This window comes from Abrus precatorius, unplaced genomic scaffold, assembly GCF_003935025.1.
Source record: "Abrus precatorius isolate BTA unplaced genomic scaffold, Abrus_2018 Scaffold10, whole genome shotgun sequence".
Lineage (NCBI taxonomy): Eukaryota > Viridiplantae > Streptophyta > Magnoliopsida > Fabales > Fabaceae > Abrus > Abrus precatorius.
The window spans coordinates 8,509,964-8,526,467 of record NW_020874292.1 but is presented as its reverse complement, the minus strand read 5'-3'; the positions used below and the strand labels follow the sequence as shown (position 1 = coordinate 8,526,467).

Here is a 16,504-nt window from a genome sequence, read left to right as displayed (position 1 = left end):
GAACTCCCACCTCAACCGTCTACGGTTTGCTGCTGATGGGAGCCACCAGAATTTACCACCATGATGTGTCAACTAGCATCGCCATCCCCAACTCCCAACTCGCAAGTCATCACAACCAACCAAACCCCACTGAAGTGACAACTTAAACATTAGAACCTTTCACTGTCAACCTCTAGTGAGCAAACGAAAACAAATTTTTTCTTTCAATTTTTGTTTTATTGAAAATGAAAACTAGAATCGGTCCAACCAAACAAGTCTTTAATTTTTCATGTACGTATTATACCAAATTTAATCCACCATAACCACCATAGTTCTTCCCTCGTACTTTCAAAATTTCTATGGAAAGAGTTAAATAACATAAGCGATTATTATTTCCATTTTGGTTCAGCCATAACACAAGTACTTTCATTGGTCTTTAGTATAGCCCACAGAAGAGCTTGAAATTTAAAGTCTTAGCAAAAAGCTAACTGGCCGGGATCCTCTGCATTTTTTGCACCGCAGTTAGTACACTAACAGACCAACTGCAGGAAGCAGTTACTGCTGAGGATCTCGGTCCAAAGCAAACATAATAGAATATTTTAGTAAAAGGGATATGGCATTTCTGAAATGAAATCCAACGACCGAGTAATATTCTCTCTAAAAACACTCAATGCATTCAAACCAACCCCAGCACTTTATAAAATATATGTATGTGAAACAATAGACTATAACAGATTGCCCATGTTCCTACCTATATTTGCCCATCATTCATCGCTATACAAAGGGAACTAACATATTTCTTTATCAATAAACGATACCTACAACATGTATGATTCAGGACTCTCATGATGAGCCACTAAGGAAATGTGCTAGTGCCTTGTCTGTATCATTGTCATGCATAACCAGTGCTTCAGCAACGCTATTTGAGGAAAATCCCATTTCCCGCAGAAGGGTGTACCCATTGACAAATTCCTGAACCTTAAAATGAAAAATAAACCAAGTCAGAAAACAAAGTAATCAACAGAGACTGCAACACATCTGCTACTAGTGTGGCTGTGGCTGTGGCATGTGCAGAGCAAAAAACAAATCAGTACTACTCTAAATCATGGTAGTTAAATCAAGATTTGAATCATGAATCAAAAGACTCATTTTCTGATCGTGAATCGAACTATATCATGAATCATGAGATTTATAACCAATTGTTAAAATTATAATAAAAAATATTCTAACATAAAAAAAATTAAATTAATCCATATATTGACATTTTATAATCCAATACCTCATTCTATAACTAATAAAATGAAACATAGTATAATGATTCAAGTCACATCAGTCACAATAACACTTGTACAGGCACTTACATTTACCCTTATTTCAGCTAGATGATGTTTCATCCTTGCACATGATATCACTCTCTTTTATTTTTTTGGGTAGGATCCATTTGTCTCCCCAAACATCAAATAGCAAGCAAAAAAGATAGGAGAAGACCAATAGAAAATAATAACTATTGAAGAGGCAGGAGAGTGAGAAGAGCAGAACACGAGAATAAGAAAAAAATTTAGGGGACCACCAGAAATCTTCAGTATAAAACACTAATACAGGAGAAGAGGTGCAGAGCACGGGAATGAGGAAACAAAGGTTTTCTTTGAATATAAAGTAGTGGGTCTCGCAGAGAGTATCAAGCGGAAATCTCAAATTTTGCATTAAAAAAAATAGGTTTTTCAGAGTTTTTAGTGAACTGGGTTACGTTAACTTGACCCGATTGGTGCGTGACCCAGTTTGCAGTGGAATCATGTGCCATCCACAAGAATTGTAATTCAACACCGATTCTTGCAATTCATACAATTCCAGCAGCACTTTTGGACGAAACCAATACTATCCTACGATCTCTATTCCTCTGTTCCTAAACCACATTGAATCAGAAGTATCATATCGCAAATTGTGCGATACTAGCTATCATGCTCTAAATAAGAAAAATACTAAACCACCAGAAGATGGTATTGAAACCAGCAATCAGCAGATAACATGTTGAAATGATTACTTCAAAATTCATAAAAGCATGCAGCCAATGTGGTCAACATAAACAATACAAAGACCCATCCAGTGCATGTACTTTTTCAGTATGGCAACCCTGTTGGGCAGTTAGTAGTGCTAATCATATAAGAATGACAAAGTGAAAAGTTAAGATCCAAGCTGGGAAAAGCTCCTGAAATTCTCTCATGCTAAGAAAGGGCTTTCCCACAATCAGGTTGACAAGTAGTTACACTTGAACTGGGAGCAGACCCCAGATGACAGGTGGAAAAGCTTTAGCAGAATACAAACAAGAAGTCAACAACTTGCCTACATGAATAGAAAATTTGTTTGAAACTTTTCCATTTAGGCTTAAGGCACAACATGCCAACATCTATTGATCATCGACACCTGCAATAATCAGAATCAGTAGACTCCACAGAATACCAAAGTTACTCTTCTTACCAACACAAAGGGATGGGGTGGACAGAAGCAGTAGACAATCAGATCCAGCAAGACATTCAAAGTTGCATATAAATGTTTAGGTAATTATCAAACAGATCACTTTCTATCATTCTTGTAAAAATGATCAACTTGATGACTAAACATACACTCACCATATTAATTTGGAGGAAAAATTCTAGTATCAAAGGAAGACATGCCACTTAATTTTCAGTGAATTGTTCAGTTTGCATGGTCATTACAGAGAGAGATGTTTGACATATTATTTCTCAGAAACATAATCATACTTTTAAGCAATGCTATTATCCGAAACACCATGTCAATAATGAGTTACAGTGATCAATAACATACTTTGGTTGGATTATCACCATAATTTGTAACAGCAATGGGAACTGCCTCTCGGCTAAGCCCCATAGCTATATATTTGCTCACAACAGGATCTGACACAGTAACCTGAAAAAAAAGTTTCATTTTACACTGTGAGGATTGGAAAACAGTAAATGATTTATCTAAATACAGAAAATCAATGTACCAAATCTATCATGAACTAGCAAATAGTAAGCTATAACTCTACATAACAAATTTGGCAAAATAAAAAAGTTCATTAGCACAGATTATAATAGCATAAATTGGAACTTGTTGCTGTAAATCAAGAACAACCTTTGATGATGATGAATTAGGAACTTTAGTCGGAATATTTTCTGAGCCAAATTTGCTCCAATTTGGGTTATCCTTCTCTGCTTCAGCCAAAATTCTTCTCTCCAATCCAAAATCAAATTGGAAGTTGCTCCGTGGAATATCCCCAGCAAGCGGTGATAAATGAGGCTGCAAAATTGTCACAACCACTCAAAAACCATATTCAATTGTCAAAACAGACCCAAGTCAATCTCCAGTGCTTTCACAAACTTGGTATGCAGAAGAACAACCTCAAAATGAAATTTATGCCAAAAATATTGCTAAAGTTAGTATTAACAAACTCCAATTGATTGTGTATAAACAACCATATAATCAACTCCTGCTAACTGAGCTGTAATGCATCCGATAAAAACCATCTCATAATGCTATATTCCCTTATTCATGTAATATTTGAGACCAATAAGAATACAGAAGGATAGGAAAAAAAAGACAAGCATTTACCATCCAGATAGGACAAACATGCAAAAGTATGAATAAAATGAAATTCTCAAAGCAGCGACCCATTGTCAATAAGAGGTACAGTAATGGATGAAGTTGAACAGAGAAAGTAACATATAAGTAATTCAAACAAGAAAAAGTAGCATCTAGAAGCCTCAGTTAAACAACAGAAGTTTGCACTTCACTCAATGGGTAACCAACTAACCATTAGTGAAAAAATTAAAAGACCTATTTCATAAATCCATAGATTACTTATGCTCTATTTAACCATCTAAACCGTTGGTTTTTTCCATCAACATTTATACCCAAAATACACCCTGCTTTAGAGTAAGATGAAACCAACATCGAAAATGAACTTCACAAAGGAAGCATGTCATCTCCATTACAAAATCCTTCACACACAACTCACAAGCATCGAGGAGCAAAGAATTACAATGTAGAATAAGTTAGAAATGCTACACATTCTCTCAATTCACAACAAAACCAAAAACGATCAAAGCAAATCTTACCGGTGCAGAGATCCTATATTCTGGCTTTATCGCAACCTTAATCCCTAATCCTGCTGCAAATTCAATAGGAAAAATCAATTTCACCACTCTTGAACCGTGCACGTGAATAATCAAAAAAAAAAATTGTCATTTTCCATAAATTACAAGAAAAACGGAAAATAAATGAAAATTAGATCCCTAATGGTCCGCATCAATGGGGGGAAAATGGAGCAATTCGTTTCGGAATTTGTTGAGGTAAAGACTTACAAGAAGGTGATGAAGAAGGATTATGCTGATACGGTGACGGCCGGCCGGTGGCGGCGGCGCCGTGGGGGGAGATCTTAGGGTACATGTTTGACAGTGGCGGACGGTACATTGGAACTTGTGGGCCCGACCTGTTTCTGAAATCGTAATCCATCGAAGAACAAAGCTCGCTGCCGTCGCGTGGGAAAGGGAAAGAAACGTGTGCCTTGCCAAAATTTTCTTTTTGACTAATAAAAAATAGTTGTGATTTCATTTTTGTTTATTTGACCAATCAAAGTTGATATTTTTGTAGCACAGTCATATGTATGTATGAACTATGCGTTTCCACTCAAATGAATGGAGTGCGAAAATGAAAAATTATAGATGGCAAAATTTGGTCAATCAACTAAAGCTGATATTAGCAAAATTAGTCAAGAACATATATTTGATAAGTTAATTAAAAGCTTATGATTTTGTTTAATAAAATTAACTTAAAGCTTATAACTATAGCTTATATTTGATAAGTTGGCTAGAAGTTAATTGGTTATGTTTAATTAATTAAAATATGGTGAAATTATTTTGTACAAGTATGAATTATTTTCAAAGTAAAGAACTAAAAAAACTATTTTTTAATAAGTTACATGTTACTTATAAAATATTTTTTAGAAGTTAATTTTTAAAGACTATATGCTTCTTTTCAGAAGTTATCAAGTTCTTTTTTTATTTATTTACTAAATAACTCTACTATTTTATTTACTAAGAAATATTATAAACTCCTAAACCAATTATAAGCTTATGTTATCATGCATACTCTACTTGTTTATGCTTACAACAAAATTTGAGTTTGAATTTAAATTTTTTTATTAATATATAATTTGTAATACTATTGCAATACGTAAATCGTAGTTGAAATTGGTGCTGGTAGTTGGTTTTCTCCTTCAAAAATTAGTTGTATTCTTATTCTCGTGAAATAGTGATTTATATACTTTCCACTGAGAATTAATTATATCAATGTGAGACTCGATAACTTCCGCTAACATTTTTGTAACTAAATTAAAATGTGAAAACTGTTGAATTTCTATATTCCAATACAACAAAATTATAATACATTAATCAGTGATCCTATGCTCCCACACGGCCACACGCATACTTGCATGGGGACGTTGGTTGAGAGTAGAGAAAGGGAGACAAATAATAGAGTCCTGTCTTTACACTTTCAGATACATTCCTACAAGGAAAAATGACAGACCTATTTCATGGCCGAACATGACCTAGAACTAGAAAGGACACTTGCTATGCTACATGAGTAAATTAATGGGATACAAAATTACAATCCAAATATGGGGTCATTTGCACCAAATATAGAAGAACCAAACTGTCTAGTATTCAAATCATTGCCATCCAAGGCTGGACCAAAACGATCTAGCCACTGAGTTGGACCTGCAGTTTCATTCTCCTCCACCCACTCTGAAGTCATGTCAATATCATCAAATTGAAGCAGATCAACTTCCAAAGATTTTGCATTCATCTGCCTGGCTAACTTGAGATTGTAGTTTATATAAACAAGGTCGTTCAATGTTTCTCTGTCAATCTTGTTCCGCTTCTCAGAGTGAATTTGCCGAAAGGTACTCCACTGCCGGTGAAATGAAAAGGTGCTACAAACTTGACTTAATATTCTGATGGCAACTCGTTGCAAACCTGGAGCAGAGTCACCATACTGTTCCCACCAAAGCCCTACACCGAATAAGCAATGAGTGATCATAATATTAATAACTAAACCTACTGTGTAGTGGTACCAAAAGTTTTGCAAATGAAACAATCGAAAAATGCAAATAGTAAACAACAAAAATCACATTCTTATAAAAATATGCTGGTAAAAATCCATGCTACGAGATAAATAACAGACTGCAATAATTAGCATTGTTGCAACTGCTTCAGTAAAGCAATTGTTATGATGCCTGAGAACAAGGCTTGGTCCAGAAATCACTATCAACATGTTAGAAACATGTGTTGTTCTGTTGTATTCCGAAAAATAATGATGAACACCAAAAGCATTAACATAGTGATAGACACAGTTCAGCAATTCAGCCTGATGCGATACCCATTCCAAGAAAAATATAAGAATATAAATGACAATTAAACCAAATGAAACAAGCTGTTCCTAGACTGACATTGGCTGAATTAAATTTTCAAATGCTGTGCGCCCAAAATAAAACACTTTTTCTGGACTGGAACATAGTTCTAGAATTAGGCTCAATAGCTTGATGCACATTTTTACCCCAAAATCGAAGGTCTTTATTATCTTTAACTCAAGGCTGAAACTAATATCAATAAAATTTAATGTTGGATTGAAAGAAAAGAAGCTTAATTGGCTCACTCTGAGAGACAAAAATGGATGAAGGGGATTATTTAAAACTTACATGGTGCAACTGTATTCCTTGCCTCCTTTGCTAGGCTACAGCCAAACATCCCATGTGCCTTTGTAAAAGTATAGATTTGATTGGTGATGTCACGCCTCATATCAGGCACAGGAAGTAATTTCTCCAGAACATTAAAGAAGTCTTCTTTTATAGAAGAAAGAAATTTTATTTCTGGATTGTATTGAATACTTGGGTTCAAAAAGGCTGCAGCGGCATGTAGAGGTGAATGGAGTTGGTCTCGCCACTTTTTATCTACTATATCTAAGAATGTCTTACACTTATTATTCTCATCCATTATGTAGTATGTCCTGATTAATTCTTTGGCCCTGGTCATTAGTTCATATATGGAACCTACAGTTGGTTTCCCTTCAGATACTTCCCTTAATACTTTCAAAAAAGGCTCAGAGATGGCCACACACTCTTCCACTGTCCCCCAGAAATTACCATCTTCAGCAATTGCAATACAAGAAAGACTCTGTGGTTTATTTGCATAGGAAGTATTTGAGGCAAATTCATGACTGTGGAACATAGTCTTCAACCTTGCTCTTAACTTCAACATAGACTGTAAAGACAGGAAAGTGGATACAGACTTTGTGATCCCAGTCCTGATTAGTTCCTGGCCTCCAGTGTACTTTTTCATAAGATCAAGCAATGAGGCATTATTGTATATTAACTTTGATATGGTTTGTGCTTGTAAAATGCATCTACTAATCCAATCAACCTTGGAGAACTCCTCCAAGATTAGGTTTAAACATTGACAGGCACAAGGAGAAACAAAAATAGTTCCATAGTTCTGCACAATATGATTAGCAATACCAGTGTAGTTAAAGCTGCTATCCATAATAATTTGCACAACATTTTCTGGGCCAAACTCTTGAATTACAGAATCAAAAAGATCAGCTAGCCATTTTGTATTCTTGAAATATGCAGAGGCATCCACTGATTTATGGAAAAAAGTCCTGGATGGTGATGAGACTAAGAAATTAATGATGGCCTTTGACTTATAATCAGTCCAAGTGTCTGCAATAATGGTACAACCTGTGGTAGCCCACTCTCTCTCAACATCTTTCGACTGTAAGCCCACTTCTGATTTTATCCTTTCCAACCATGTTGCTTTTAGGATTTCTGCTGATGGACCTGTAAATCCAGGACCACACTTAGCAATGGCATCAATCATCAACTGATAGGATGGAGACCTTGCAACACTAAAGTCTAGCTTATTCTCAAAAAAGAAGAGAGCAATATTTCTCTCTGCATTCTCTTGGTTGTTTGTTGAGGAAGGGGTCATAGAATTGCCAGTAGGGAAAATCTTCATAATAGGGGATGCTGCATCCAAAGATACAATAGCTTTAGTTGCCGAAAGATTACCAGGAGACTTGACTTCTGCTAGTTTTTGCTTCTTTGCACTAGGGGTTTCTTTGACCTCTTCCTTTGATGCTATTATACCCCTTACTCTATCTGTAACATCATCTCTGACCTTGCTACAAGGATTTACCCCTTTACTTGGGAATCGAGACAAATGATGCTTCAACCTACTAATGCCACCATTCAGAACTCTTTGGCAAAATTTACATCTTACCTTATTTCCATCCAATTTCTCTGCATATTCCCAACAAACATCTTTTTCTCGAACCACTACCAGTGTTAAAATAAAAATAAATCACAGTCAACACATTATACACGTTCTTTAGTTCTGCTAATTATTACATTGGCATCAAAGTAACAAAGGGTTAAGTCAACAAAACATTCAAATAAAAAATAGGGGTGGTAAAATGCCCAATAAGTATTGAAATCTACGCTTCAACTTACTTAGAATGCACGTAGCTCCAGTGGAATAGTATATGATAACCTACACAAAAAGATCAAACCAGATGATAAAATAAGAACCTCATTGAAAATACAACACACTGGCATTAACCATGATGATTCAATGATTAAACCAATGCACTTGAATAAAAAATCAAGTGGTTTAGTGAACTTCATTAAGATATAACAAGTGTAGTCCAGCATCTTAGATGGAACCAGGAGGAAAATTCATCAAATTATAATATTTCATTTTACTCATTTTCTGAAAACACATAACAAAGCACCAAACAAACTCAATTAAATCTTTTCCCCAATCATATGGGGAATGAAATCTAATATCCAATGTCGAATTAAAACACATGCGAAAATAGATTTCATAGATACAGAAAATCATCTGAATTTAAGACAAATTAAAAGGGTGAAATGAATAAAAAAGATGAAGATGAGATGATTAATGAGAGAATGAGAATAGCGAGAAATTTGGAGCTTACGGAGTGTGAGAGATTGGTCAATGCCGACGGAGAGATAAACGGAGGTCGCAGCTTTCAATAATTTTTTCGATTTATCGCGATATTTTCGAGCTAGGGTTTAGGCTGTGGTGTATCTTCGTTCTTATCTTACCTTCATTCTCCTCTCACCGCTTCTTTTTTTTTTTTTATCTTCTCTTGTATTTTCTCGTTTTTCGATTTTTTTTTATTTTGGTTGCGTATTAGTAGCATCTCTCTGTGTTGGGTTTCCTTTTGGCGATATCTCGCGCATCGTTTTACGTATTTGACCAATCATATAGAGCCACGCACAACTCCGTAAGTGGATTATTTCTAAAAGGACAAATTATCAAAAAAGATTAAGGAAAATATTTCTACTTTATAAAGTGAGATTTTCTTAAAAGTATTTTATTTTTTGATAAATAAAAAATATAAATAATTCTATGTGATGTTCATTTTTAAATATTTAAATAACATTAGTGAAAGATTAATCGCTAACAATAAATTTTATAAGTAAGTTAACTAATGTGATTTGTTGTAGCGTGCTTAAGGAGTAGGAACACACAGAAATTTTAATTTTTATATACAATATGAAAAAAAAATATTTGTTACATTGTACGATAGTTTTTATCCTCTTATAACATTTTCTTGTATAATAAAACTATCTTCTAATTTTTTTTCTTTATCCTCTTAATAAATAAGAAAAATATTATTTTTATATATTTTTTATTTATCAAATATATCTATTTAATTCAATAATTCCTTTATAAATAATTTAAAAATAAAAAAAATTGTAAGAATAAAAATAATATAATGTTATATTTGTATACAACATCTTTCTCTTGATTTTTTAGTAACTTTAAAAAAATATTAAATGAACAAAATTTTTAATTTGTATTGATGGATACATAATAAAAAGATAAGAATATTTTTTTATTATAAGTATTTATTAAAATATTTCTAACAAGTATTTTAGACGATTTTATTAAAAAGTAACACATTAAAAAAACTATTAAAATAACATTTAAAATATATTAAAAATCATAATAAAAGTCAAGTTTTCAAAGAAGGAAAGGGGACATTTTACACTGAAGTGTATCGTTATTCATGTCGCATCATCACTTGTATATAATAGGATAGGGAGATAATCATTGTCGTTTTCTTTAAGTTTGTTGTTAGTGCAATTATTCACTTATATAATAAAGTATACTAATTATTATTTAAAGTAAGAAAGTATTATGTTGTATTATATTTTAAGATATGTAGCTCTAACACTTTTTTTGTTTTTGTTTTCGAACTCTAAAGTACCTTTGGATTGATAAAAATGGATGAAATAAAGCACAATAACCTATAATAATTATTGTTTCATTATTTTAATAATTTAAAACTCGATAAAACGGAAGAAAATAATATGGATGTCTTTCATCTCAATACATGTAATCTTTGTCTTTTATTTCATATCTAATGTGAGAATATGAGATGGAATTTTTCTTCCTATTCCTCCGAGAAAATATCTAAATATAACATAAGATTATCGATTGTTTTTATACATACTTTTTAATTTAGTAATTTGTATGTTAAAAATCATTTTTTAACACAAATATTTATATTCTTAAATTGTTTCGTTTCATTTTTTATCATAAAATATACTATTAATTTCTTCTCCAAAACTAAAGTAGTTTTTTTTAGTTTAAATTATAGGCCTTCTCTACCAGTAATCAAATAAAGCTACTCCATTTTACATGTTAAATTAAATTATAATGAAAATGACTTAATCTTAGCATTTTTTTTGTTAGCAATTTCTTAACACTTTAATTCACACGATAGGTGAATTTAAAATAAAACTTAACCATTCACAGTCTCAAATTGTAAATACACATTTGGAAAAAAATCATTTTAAAGAAAATGATATTTTTTTACAAAAATATTACAATAACTATCAACAATAAATAACAAATAAGTATCTACTCAAATAATCTAAACCAAACTCGAAACAATAAATGATTGTTTAACGATACTTTTTAAACACGATAAGACAAGTCAGCCGATAATTTGAATTTGCACGTGGGCTTGAGTTGACGATACCATACATATTAAAGCCCACCCATGCCTCAGCCCGACCATATGAGCTTTATATTCATCAAGTACTAATAAAAAATATTTATAATGAACAAAATGCAAAATCATTTAATAAAATTGAGTTTAATTATGAATATATATATATATATATAATTAAATTCTTAAATAAATAACTTTACTATAATTTTTTTTATATTATATTATAATTTAATATTTTATTTCTATTCCATTTTGGATAAATTATTATATTTATACTTTCATACTTTATTTGTTTGTAAAAAAAAGTTAAAAAAATATTTAAAATAAAAAACTACTGATAAACAAGGTCAAGTACGAAATTTTAAGTACTTAAAGAGTATAATTCTAAATACGATAAACAAAATTATTACTCGTGCGTATGAAAATAAATACAAAGACGATAATATAAAATATAATTTTTTTATTTTTAATTATATTTTGGAATTGATTTAACAATTTAAAAACGAATTGGTTTGGTTTTGAACACACTGCGACTCCCTGTATGTGGTTCCATTGACGAGTCCAATGGTATATCCGAATTCTGAAGGAAATATTCGAAGCGCATAAATATGACTGCGATTTTAGCAGTTACGAACCCTCACAAATTTATCAATATTCATCCTTTCAGAACCTTTAGTTATGTGATATTATCTACTTGCACATCTCATTCCCCGTGTCCTATGCAAGCAAGCACTGACGTAAAACTATTACTATTACAGTGTCCCATGTAAGCTGAATAACCCAATATTGTGATGCTGCAGCTGTATTGTTTATTCCCAACCTACCAATCAATTAATGGGTATGGTTGCATGGAAGGGGCATGGCACCAGAATGTGGGGCAGCGAGGTATAAAGACCAAGTTGCATAGTGCAGGATATGGAGGGTTGTCATGGCCCAAGGCCATACCAATTATATTACATAGCTATTTGTTATGGTACTTCTAAATTTAAAAGGGTTCTCGTATTTATCATATATAAATTAACTTGTAAGTCAAATTGTTTGAATATTATAAAATTAAGTAATCTCTGTGGTTATTTTTAATTCTAAAACTAAAAATAACAATATAAATAAAAATATTAAAAATAATAAACGGTGAGTAATCAAAATGGTTCCAAATTTAGAGTACCGTAAAATTCACAAGAATAATACATTACAATGAATGGATGCAAGTTGTTTGAGTTTTATTAAGGAGGGCAGTGTCAAGTACAGACGAAAGCATCGCCTACCCACCTTTAAAAGGAAATATATAATAATAACAATAAAGATAGCATGCATGCATTGCTCTTCATTTTGGTCGTTACGATGATAATATATTTTAAGCCGTTTCTTATTATTTAAACTTTGGCATTTTGTTTCAGGGGAGCATGCCGCCAACAGCATTATTGTCATAAAAAAATTGAGGCTAACTTTTGATATTTTTATTTAGGATAAATTTAAAATGTAATATCTTAAACTATTAAATATTATTTTATAATTAAAATCATAATTTTATTAAATAAATTATGTAATAAAAATTTCAAAATATATAATAAAAATTGATTAATATGTTAAAAATTATAGTTAATATTATTAATATATTAAATTTTATGATATTTTAAAATTTTTACTTTAAAAATATTACTTTTTATCTTATTTATAAGAAATAAATACTCAATTTATTAAGACTAATAAAAAATAATTATATATCATAAATTTATACTTTATTTTAATAATATTCATAATATTAATTGGTGTCTTATATATTAGATGAATAAATGTGTTAATTTATACAAGTAAAAGGTGATTAGTCTGTTAATATAAATTTTACAATAAGTAACAAAAAGACAAAACTTATGTACAATATTATAGATATTTTTGTTGCTATTTTTTTAATTAAAAGTAGAGTTTCACTTCAATAATATGTACCAATATTTAGTGTGCAGACCTTTCATGTCAATTTTTATTATATAAATTATTAAGATAAAATTCAACTCCAATTTTAATTGAAAAATTATACAAAAAATTTATGATATTATATTTAAATTTTGTTCATAAAAAAATATTTATTTATTTAAAAATAAGTTTTTATTTCTTATAATTTAGACTTTAAAATATTAATAATTATTCTTTATATATATATATATATATATATATATAAATTTGTATTATACTTCTTTAAATCATATTAAAACAAAAATTATTACTCTATTAGGTAAGTAACAAAGCTATCTTTTAACTTTTAACTAATACAAATGAGGTATAATGAATCAATGAGCCTGTGATCCACCGTCATGGGCCTGAAATAACATGTAATGCATTAACATTCACAGCGACAACTCCGTTGTAATAAGGGATGAACGACGGTCAATTTTAACCGTAATATGGGTAGATTCAAACGGGTTAGACTATAAACTTGGCATGTACAGAATTTTTTGGCCTCGTGTTTTCAAGTAATTTTTTTCTTAAATTTGAGTTTCCCCCCTTTGTTGTCTTTTCAAGGCACTTGTAGCAGTGAACAGAAATACAGAACGAGTGAGAGTCTTGCAAACAACAGTGCAAGACCACACGACAAGAGAAAAGAGAACATAAGATGAGGGTCTAATAAGAACCAGAAAGAAGATGAGTCTTTTCCTCTCTAAGATTATGCCTCTTGGCCCTCTTTTTCTCATTTTAAAATTCAAATGAAGCTGCATTTGGGTCGTGTCATGCAAATTCAAAATTCATGATTATGTAAGTATAATTTTTATATAAATTTTATATTTATATAAAACATTAACTAGAAATAAAAATAATTTATTTACTATTTTAACTAAATTTAAAATAAAATTATAAAATTCTTTGATTATATCATATTAGGTTGTATTTATATTTTCTTTCAAACCCATCTAAACTAACTGGTCCAATCTGATATGCCAATACTTGTAAATTTTGTTGTCAAAAATGTCTGCAGTCAAAGGAGTAACATAGTTGACTCTTATTTTAGTTGATTTAGATTTGATAGATGAGTTAGATACAAATGGTGAGATCAACGGCTGCCATGTATGTGTGATGTTAAAATGTTATATGCCAAAGCAATGTTACATCACACATGTGGAATAAACCCTTTCTTTCAGTGGCCTGCTCAACTTCCTCATGTCCATTGCTTTCAACATTCAGCCACCCAATGTCAACCTTTTCATCATAATCTTCTACTATGTATATATAAATTAACTTGTAACATCATCATCTCCAGGATTAGAGTCTGAAATTTTTGGGAGAGCTTAATTTAATAAAATTCATCAATTAATATTTTTCCCTTTGAGCTATGGTTACATAATTCATTCAATTACGAATAATTTTAATTTTAAAATTTTCATTTTGTGGCAACAATTATTACAACTATTGTAAATATTATTTTATAAATAGTATATGGATTTAGGAGAATAGTCTTTTAATACAACATAATACATCTATTGACCTTTCTTTTGTCATTAGCACTTCTTTAATTTTAAAAATAAACCAAGCTAATCAAAAGTAATATTAGGAGTTGATAACAATTATTACGTTGATAATGAATTTGTTAAGAACTTTTAATAGATCTTATTAATATATTGAATTACGTAGTTTCTTTCTTTGTTTTTGTCTATTGTTTTAAAAGAAAGTTTGTAGTTCTATCTATTTACCTAATATTTTAAACTTTAAGATAATATTAATAATTATTTTCTCAATTATATCATTTTCTTTATCTATTTTGATTTTTTTTTATTATATACTTACCAGGAAAATATCAACATAATGCAAAAACCGTTATAATAGACAAAAAAAAAAAAAAAAAAACTTTTTTAAAAAATTTATGAATTTGAATCCTCTCATTTTCGCTAGGAATACGATTTGACGATGTTAAAAAGAAAAAAAAATTATTTTATCAAATATAAGTAATGAATCTTAATTAATTACGGTCAATTTTTATTTAGTAAAAAGTGTGCTTTTAATTTCTTTTCCAACGTAATCATGCCAATACAATAACACGATAAACTTTAAATTTATTAATAAAATACAAATAATTTTAATATAGATAAAAATATTAATTAAATTTCTCAATAGTCGTATGTTATAATCTTAAATGACGAGTAAAGAAAAACACAGTGAGTAGGAAGAATAATTACAAATTCTCTTCTGATAACTTCTTACTAATTTTCCTATTCACTAAATATCGTATCAAAATTTTCTTTTTTTTTTAAGATATTAAATAAATTTAATTTTCAATTAACATTTTTTAAAATCTTAAGGTAAAAATATTATAGAAAATCATTTTTTTCCTATTAAACACTTGTTACTTTTTAGCATTTTGACTGGAAGAGATGTTTTTTTTATTACTTAAAATGAATTAATGTAATCGATTATAAATGAGACAAAAGTAATTGCCTAAGTGGCTTACTTATATATAGTATACCGCCCTGAGGATTTAATTACCATTAATGCCAAATAAATAGTTTTTTTTTTTGGCACTCAAATATATAGTTATTCAAAGGTAAATGATGATTCTTTGACCATCTTATTTATTTATTTTATTTTGGTAATTTAGATTTTTTTTTGGGTCAAAGGTGATCTAGAATTTAATGACCCTCCACGATATACCATGCTAGAGTGTACCACATGGTGGATTTGTTTGAAGAGACCAAGAGAAATTCTCAGTGACAGCATTTTTTTAATTTTTATTAATATTTCCCACTAACAATCCTATAATTGCCCAGAGTCATAGAAAATTCAAACAGCATCCATAGGATCAGTTACAGCCAGCATGTGTATATTCCTTTTATTTTAGTTTATTATGAAGGTTATCCGTGTGAGTTAGTGACTAAATAAATTATATAACTCATATAAATGTGCATAGATAAAAAAATAATTGATATATAATATAAGCAAGTCCTCCACATGCACCCTCCTATTTGTACGGCATAAAATAATATGCAGTCTTTGGGTTCTAAATGATTGCCGAATGAGTTTCTCTTACTACTTCATTTGCATGTGATGGTGCTGTTCTCGCAAGCAAATACAGCTCATCTTCCATCACTACCAATACACCATCATTGCAATGACCCCAGTTTGGATTTTCTTCCTCTAACTGCTTCGGAAACAAGATGAACGTGTATCTGATTCTGATATGGTCGTGGACCTACAGGTTCTCTTGCTAACACCCCAATTCATCACTTTCTTTCTTCTTCAAGAATCGTGCTATAATTCTACACAACATTGCATACTCACTTTGGATCTTTAACTAGTTTGGTGGATTTTGGGATCTAGAAGTGAGTTGTAAGTATTCCATTTTCTCTCTTTATGGAAATGTCAACAGTTTAGTACTCTGCCTTTAGCTTTATAGCTCTGTTGAGTGTTCATTTGGACTAGTTCCAAAACGCAAGGA

General features: G+C 30.7%; 2 protein-coding genes across 2 annotated transcripts; both read right to left on the bottom strand.

Annotated features, from left to right (window-relative positions):
* Window positions 1-583: 583 nt before the first annotated feature.
* LOC113852741 lies at window positions 584-4,610 on the bottom strand. The gene is made up of 5 exons (XM_027483100.1): window positions 4,341-4,610; window positions 4,095-4,147; window positions 3,112-3,276; window positions 2,803-2,904; window positions 584-957 (listed from the first exon to the last, which is right to left on the bottom strand). The coding sequence occupies exons 1-5, from the start codon at window positions 4,588-4,590 to the stop codon at window positions 823-825; spliced, it is 705 nt and encodes a 234-aa protein (XP_027338901.1). The 5' UTR covers window positions 4,591-4,610; the 3' UTR covers window positions 584-822.
* Window positions 4,611-5,379: 769 nt separating this feature from the next.
* Window positions 5,380-9,209, bottom strand: LOC113873010. Its single transcript, XM_027510954.1, has 4 exons — window positions 9,034-9,209; window positions 8,546-8,585; window positions 6,737-8,371; window positions 5,380-6,050 (listed from the first exon to the last, which is right to left on the bottom strand). Coding segments are annotated over exons 2-4 (2,043 nt in total). The 5' UTR covers window positions 8,547-8,585; window positions 9,034-9,209; the 3' UTR covers window positions 5,380-5,643.
* Window positions 9,210-16,504: the final 7,295 nt, after the last annotated feature.